The sequence below is a fragment of the Athene cunicularia genome, assembly GCF_003259725.1.
Source record: "Athene cunicularia isolate RWA chromosome 24 unlocalized genomic scaffold, athCun1 chr24_part1, whole genome shotgun sequence".
NCBI classification, from domain to species: domain Eukaryota; kingdom Metazoa; phylum Chordata; class Aves; order Strigiformes; family Strigidae; genus Athene; species Athene cunicularia.
Genome location: NW_020799132.1, coordinates 6,655,542 through 6,663,259, shown reverse-complemented (window position 1 = coordinate 6,663,259; position 7,718 = coordinate 6,655,542). Strand labels below are relative to the sequence as shown.

At 58.5% G+C, this 7,718-nt stretch overlaps 1 protein-coding gene across 1 annotated transcript in view; it reads right to left on the bottom strand.

Annotated features, from left to right (window-relative positions):
* The window catches only part of DSCAML1 (DS cell adhesion molecule like 1), a 102,136-nt gene extending 94,440 nt beyond the window's left edge, over positions 1–7,696 (bottom strand). Inside the window, exons 1-2 of the mRNA XM_026863602.1 lie at positions 6,308–7,696; positions 149–466 (exon numbers count right to left, since the gene is read on the bottom strand). Coding sequence (XP_026719403.1) covers positions 149–466; positions 6,308–6,563 — 574 coding nt within the window. The 5' untranslated portion in view covers positions 6,564–7,696. The remainder of the gene's footprint in view (positions 1–148; positions 467–6,307) is intronic.
* Positions 7,697–7,718: the final 22 nt, after the last annotated feature.

The window sequence follows — 7,718 nt, the reverse complement described above, 5'->3', positions numbered from 1 at the left end:
CCGACCCCCCCGCGACAGGCCAGCGTCACCGGGCAGGGAGACAGAGGTGAGCAGGGTGTGATCGACGGGCCAAGCAGCAGGCCACGGGGCAGCCTGGAGACAAGCCAGCACGTCACCCAAACCCCAGCACCCACAGAGAGCTCCTCACCTGCTTTAACGCGGATATTCGGGCTCCTGATTTTGCCAGCCGAGTTCTCCGCGGTGCAGAAGTAGTCGTTGTCGTGGATAAAGCTATTGAAGGCTGATGGCGAGAAGGGGTAGAGCTGCAAAGTCCCATTGGCATGGACGTGCCGGATGTGGGGCACATCGTAGATGTCGTCGCCCGTGGCCAGGTACCACCGAAGGACGGCGCTGGGTGACCCTGCTGCCGGGCAGGGGATCACCACCCCCACTGTGCTGGAGAAGGTGACCTGCTGGATAGAGTCGTTCACAAAGTAGAGGCTGGTTCCAACATCTTCAGCATGTGCTGTGGAGAAAGCAGAGGCCACAACGGCGAGGGGGTTACTGCAGGAATCACCAACCCTGCCCGGCCCCGGCGCAGCATCAATGCACTAGCTGGCGGCACAGAGCCACCTTCACAGGCCAGCGCTCTCGCCGGCAGCACGGATCAGGGACTGTGGGCACCCACCCAGGACAGCTAGGGGCTCTGCAAGCAAGGAAGGGCACCCAGGGTGTCCCCCCAGGGCTTCCCTGGGTGGCTCTGAACACGCAGCCCAACAGTGTCTCAGCACCCACAGGCCTGAGGCCACCCATGTGCAACAACAGCAACAAGCTGAGCACAACAGACCGACCGCGGCCGTCCTGCGAGCCCCCGGGTCCCCCAGCCTGGAGCAGCAGGCAGGCAGCACCCCCGGGCCCCAGCGGCTCCCTGCGCAGCCCCAGCCCACGGCTGCCCCTCGGCAATGCCCACACATCCAGCACAAGCCTCCCCAAAGCAGGGAGGAGAGCTTCCCGCTACCCTACCCTGCCTCCGATCACAGGAGGGGGCAGGAAAGCCCCCCAGCGCCCAGACACGCAGAGTTCACAGGCATGACCCGGGGCAGAGCCTGCAGCCGCCTGGATGGCCGGGAGCAGCTCCCAGGGCAGCGTGAGTGCGGCAGAAAAGCTCTTTCCGTCTTCGAAATGAGGGAAGGGACCTCTTCACCCAACTCCTCCAGTCTCTCCTTCCCGCTCTCCAGGACCACGAGCTCCCCCTTCTCCACCGAAGCAAGCAAGATTGGCTATAAATAAGGATGAGGAGGCCCCCAGTCACTTAGATCCGCTTTCTTTTTTTAGTCGCACTCTTCCCAAGTGGGCGGAAGGACAGGGATGCAGAAAGCGGCCCTCGGCGGGTGTATTAATAGCTCTGGCTGAGAACACGGCTCGTGGTGCCGCAGAGCCAATAAGCAGATCACTACCGTGCCGCCGGTTCAAAACGAGTCACGGGGGACCCTCCGTGACCTCGATTTCTTAACTTGGGGAGGAGGGGACAGGAGCAGGGGGGAGAAGGGAAGCCTCCTCTGTACAGTTAGCCTTGCCTCGGCTCAGAAGGCAAGCGTGCCGCGGTGGCTCGCCTGAGGAAGGGCCGGTTGAGTGTCACTGGCCACTGGCCACGGGCACTCGCGTCTCCCCACGCAGCTTCCTCCAGCACCCAGCGGCGGCAAGCACGTGCCCTCCTGGTTCGCGTTGTGCCACCAACCTGCTCCAGCCATCCTCAACCAGGTCAGGATGGGAAACACCAAAACACCTCACGCCTTCCAGAGCAGAGCCCTCTCCGTCCTTCTTCAGCCGGACGCACAACCTTGTGCCTCTTTCAGCACCCATAAAATCACTGGCCAGAGCACCTGGTTATTGCTCTCTGTGTACTCTGCACTGAATCCTCACCTAAAATGACAAAGTTTCCTCCTTTGCCTACTCAGAGCCCTACCAGTCCCACGTTGGGGGCAATGCACAGCCAGAGCCGCCCACCAAAGCCATTCACGTAATGGATTAGCCAACAAGCAAGGTCCAGCGTTGACACCACATGAGACAACAGTTCTACAGGTCAAAAAAGCACCTCCCTATCTCCACACACAGAGGCAGAAGTAGGCAAAGCCATTTATTTTTCCCTCCCTCACTGACAGGTGCCAGAAGAACGACGGACCAGAGGAGCAAAGCGCTCCGGCCGAGCCTCCCGCACAGCGGTGCCAGGCTCTGCAGGGCTACGGGGCCACTGCAGGGCCCCGCAGATGTCATTCTGTGACATCTCCAGGCTGGTTTGTCGTCATGAATCAGCATTTCCCTTCATCAGAACGGCGCGGTGCTTCTCCCAAATACATGAAAGAGAAAAAATGCACATTTGCAGGCAGAGGAAGGAAAACAAAGCACGCGCGAGCAGCAGCGAGCTATTTGTGGCAACGCCTGTCGCCTGAGCACAGCAGAAGATGGCTGGAGCCAGGGCAGGCGGCGTGCAGGGCACGCAGCGAGAGCCACCCTGCGCCCGCCTGCCGGTGCTGGGCCAGCAAGGCTCCGTGGTGCTCAGACCCCAGCGGCCGCCCGGCCGGGCCCCAGGCTCCATCCAGCACCCAGAGCACGGCTTGAGAAGGCTCCTGCCGTCCTAAAGATCGGAGAGCATCCACGGCCTGACGGGGAAATATCTTCTGCCCAAGCAGCGCCCAGGAAGGTTTGGAGATGGACAGGCGAGGGGCTGGGGTGAAGAGTGGAAAAATACCTCATAAACAGAGAAATTCAGATTACCCGTAAAGCTTTTTCAGGTCAAAGGGGGAAACGGATTTTTCGTAGAAAATGGAAGTTATGGGATTGGCAGTAGTTATGTGACAGACGCATAGAGTTAAATCCATATAATCTCCTTTACCATTTAGCATCGAGCACCATCCTAATTCCACCTTCCATAAAACTGTCTCCAAATCACCGAGAGATTAAAAATTTAGAAATAGCGCCGCAATATTTTTAAACCAGAAATCACTGCTCACATCTGGTCAGATGTGCTGACCCTAACCTAAATACCGAGGGCATTAATTCACATGAACCTGAACAGAGGAGGCTAGAGGAGCCAAAATGGAACAGGATCTGCTGGGGAAAATGCAGCGACGCAGGCGCACAGCACCAGCCCTGGAGACCAGCCGCCGGTAGCTGGAAGCTGACAAAGCCCAGCGCGCAGCCGGACACTGTCTGCCGGGCTCTGAGAGGCTGGTATCTTAAGGTATCAGAGTGCAATCTTCTTAAAGTGTAGTAAATTACAACCTAGAGGTAGTGAAATATTAATATCTCTATCCGAGCCGGGAGAAGCAAGTCCTTTTGCTATCATTCCTTTGGAATATTTACTCGTCTCGACCGCTGGACTTTCCAAACTCCAGCCCCGTCCGCGGCACGGCCCAGCTCGGCGCTGCACCGCGCACGGAGCGCTCGTCTGCTCTAACCAGCGCCCAAGGCCGCGCGGCCAGAACCCCACCCCAGCACCTGCCCAAGCCCCGCGGCTCGGGAGGAGGCGGCCGCGATGTAGGTGTGAGCCCTGCACGGGCTGACACCTCGGCCTGTGCGAGCACAGAAACACCGGGCGAGCGAGGCAGCCCCTCCGCTCCTCCACACCTCCCCGGGGAGAGCCCGTCCTCTCCCGTGAAGGGGACTGAGGACTGGTCTGGCAGTGACCAGCTTCGTGCCAGCGCGATTCGAGAGTCCTTTCTCCAAGCAAAGAAGCTGCTTCTGCCCCCCGACACACGCGCATCGTCGGTGTCAGCAAGCTGCCTGCCCGGGACCCCGCAGCCGGTCCCCTGCCCACCCAACCCAGGGAGTTTCTCAGAGCCCAACACGGTCTTTTGCACACCAGTGACCGGCTGGAAACCCAGCAGAGGTGGGAAAAGGCTACACAAGCTGCATTTCAAGGGTGTTCATGCTGTGCACGGGCAGGTGCTACTCGACCTCACACCATCCCACCAGCAGCACCTTTCCCCAGACCTCCCTGCTGGGCCCAGCAGTCCCCAGCCCGCCCGGGTGCCCAGCCACCCTCCTCCGGGGCCAGGCGAGCTGCGGCCCAGGCCCCCCCACCAGCAGGAAGCCCACCCGCTGGCCAGCAAAGGGGCTGGAAGGAGCCACCGGGGCTTCTCCGGCCACCAGCTGGAACGGGCTGCAGGGATGCTGCGAAGAACAGCAGGCTAATCACCACCTCACCGCTCATTTATTATCCTCATTAAGGGTGTTTGACACCTGCCCTGTTCAAGGAGAAAGTGAACCGAAGCTGGGCACGCATTGCAGGGTGGGAATTACAGGTAGGTGGCAAGTCTTAATCTTTCCTCTCTACTGCCTTGAGAGCCGACAGTAATTCCGTCACACGCTGCCTGCACATTTATAACGCTGGAGACGCCTTTGGCCTTCCCTGGAACGAGCCTCCTTCAAGCCCTCATCACCGGGACACTTCTAACAGCCTTCCTCCTAATGAAGGGAGTGACCTTGGAGCTGACAGAGCGAGAAGTGGCATCTCCGAGCGTCACGGAAGGGACAGGGAGCAAAGCGGCTGAGCCGAGGCCAGAAGCACGAGGCTGGGACCCGGTCGAGCAGAGCATGACAGCCGCACACCCCCCACCCCCCCCGCCAGGAGCGCAGCGCAGCCACCCCAAAGGGTTAAAGCTCTGAGCGGCCTTCCCCACGCTGCGCCCCACCAGTCTCAGGAGGGTGGAAATTGTGCCACAAAACGCGGAGCAGGGCCTGGGGCGCTCAGCTGGTGCCTGGCACAGCGATGGCAGGTCCCTGCCCAGCACGTCCCCTGCCCCGGCACCGCGTTTTGGCCCAGGCGTGGGCACAGCCCCCCGGCCGGAGCACCGCGCTCGCCCCCGACTCGCAGCCGCCGTCCCAGCAAACCGAAGAGGGAGCCAAGGCGAACGCTGCCTCTGGTCCTCTGCGGGGAAGGGCACGGCTCAAACCCCCTCGGAGCTCGAGCTGCCCGCTTCTTAATGCATCTGCACGGAAATTAAGGCCTGAACCACCTCCAGCTATTACGACAGCACCCAGGCTGAGCCTGTAACCCTTGCCTGGAAAAAAAAAGAAAAAGCTCTCCCCGCTGAGTTGCCTGGCCCCTGAACCTCCCACACCAGCTTGCCGGAGGTACCAGTCTCACCACCCCACCCACACCAGGGCTGACCCAGAGCTGGACACCCCCCAGCTCTGCGCCACCTCCCGAGCCCCCCACCCTGCCCGAGCTCCCCTCAGGAGCCCTCAGCTCTGGGGGGCGAGGAACGAGCCCAAGGACTGCACGCAACGGCCTGTCCCTCCCCTCCCACGGCCCACCTGCACAGCTCAGCCACGCTGGACACGAAGCCCGAGGAGCTGCAGCCGAACCCCAAGGGGACACCTCGCCACGAGCCAGGGTGACAGCAAGGCCCCCCCGGGGAGGCCGGTACGAGGGGCGGGCAAGGGGACGCACCAGAGGCCGCACATGCCTGCTGCCGGGCTTCCCGCCGGTCCGCGCCGCAGCCCGCGCGCTCGCTCTACGAGGCGGAGACGGGAATTTCCACCACGGGGCGACAGGTACGAGAAACGAGGGGAACGGATCAATCGAGCAAGCTCCGGCAGCCCGCTCGCCTCTTCCCCTCAGCACTGCGCTCGCTCCCTTCTCTCCCAGAGAGAAGCCGGCAGAGCCATTTCCAAGAGGCAGCAGCTGGGGCAGGCGGCAAGCGTTAGCCAGAGTTGGGAAATGGATTTCCTAAATATTTGGTACAGCTCTGCTGGCAGATGATGGCGGCAATGTGCAGATTGTGTGTGATGGGGTTTATTTCCTAAGGATCTACAAGCAGGGAAAAGGGTAATTCACAAAATCACGGTTATGTAAAAACATGTAGCTGGCTATAATCTAGATTTCAAAGACAAGAAACACTCTGCACCCAAACCTGCCACTGCACAAGCCTCCCAGCAAAGCACGCGTCGCAGCGACCGCAAGAACCGCACACCTTCCTCCTTCGTGCCCTCCTAGGAAGTGGCGCCTATTAACACTCTGCTTCTCGGGGCGCGAGATGACTTCATGTTATCCCAGGCAGAGCTCGCAGCCCCCGTGCTGCCATCTCGGAGGGATTCCTGCCACAAAGAGCGGCTTCCAGTTCTGTTCTGGCGCTCGGCGCGGCAGAGCGGGCAGTCCCTCGGCCTCGGCCCTGCCGGCGGGGACCGGAGCGCCACACCGAAGGGCCCAGCGCCCTGGTTGCCCGAAGCAGAGCCCCCGGCTCGGGGAGGAGAGCTCAACAGCACAGCCCTGGCACTCGCCCCTCGCGCCCGGCACAGCCTGGTCCTCCGGAGAGCAAAAGCACCAGGAAATACGAGGGTAGCCCCATCCCAATTTCCTCACCCCAAGGCAGGAGCAGCCCCGAGCCCACACCAGGCGCAGGTAAAGGCTGTGGGCAAGTCGCCGCCGCGGCTCCTCGCGCCGGGAAATCTGGGCTAGCTGCAGGATAAACAAACCCCGGGCACGGCGAGGAGTTCAGCACTGCAGGCTTCTCCTCCGTGCATTTAATGAGGTTTCCATGTTTCATTTCAGAGACAAACGAGTGCTGTGCCACACTGGGGGGCCGAGATGGGGAGAGATTAAAAAACGCAAGCTGCATAGTTCACTGCACCCAATACAGGAACATAATGTAAATATAATGCCAATATAAATCAGGCGGCGGAGAGATCCAGCGAGAACACGCAGGGAGATGCTTTCCCGGCTCCAAGCCGCTCAATTTTGCCCGGTCTGCTCTTCATCACACCGTTCACCCCTCGCCTCCCCTCCTCCTCTGCCTGGCTGCTTTCACTCACGCTGCCAGACCGTCTTTCTGCTCAAGTCCCCGTTCATTCACTCGCCAACCACCTATTTTTGCTTATGTTATAGGCAGGGGGGAAAACAAGCAGCTACAGCCCATCGAGGGATTTCTAAACTTCAGTGGTCCCCTGGATCAAATGTCTATTTGCTTTCAGTTTCTACTTGAGCTCTCGCTCTCCAGCAGGAACACGTTAAAAGGATGTGCTTCGATGCCCAGAAATATTAAGCATCTGAGAGGTTTATCATGCATTAAGCAATTCTTTTTTTTTTTATCCTATTATTATAATGAAACTTCCATTGTATTGCTGTCCTCTCTTTGGAACCATTTCACTTTAACACTTTCCATCGCCAGGACTGTTCAACACTGAAGATACATTTTATTTCTTAAAAAAAAAAAAAAAAAAAAAGGCCACAAGGAGTTGTGCTAATGGAGGCTTTTAATTTGCTCTTCTCCGAAGAGATAGCTCTGTGGGAAGAGACCCCTTTTCCAAGATGCTGGGGCTGAAAACATGCAAAAGCAATAAAACCGGTGCAGCTCTTTATTTATTTGGACTACCGGGAGGGGGGAAGAAATCGCAGCATCCTCGACGGTTATTTGTTTTCACGTTTGTTTTTTTCCTTTTAGCCCAGTAAAAAATGCAAATGTAAGCAAAGCAGACGCTGGCACGTTCAGCTCAGCAGATCCTAAACACAAAAGCGATTTTGGGTAAAGCTCCCCAACGCAGCTTTTACTCCAGCTCAAATCAAGAAGCTATTCCGTAATTAATAATTGATGGAATAAACTGATCGTCACCACACAACCGGACAGGATGCCCTCTTAAACCTGGGTAAATATTTTTCGTCGGATTAACGTTCAGATAACTGGGTAACATAAGAGGCAGCAAGCGGAGTAAGGAGGCAGCTCTGTCCCCTTTCTTTCGCTTTCCTCATTTCCTAAAATTTCCCCCTTGCTGTTCTC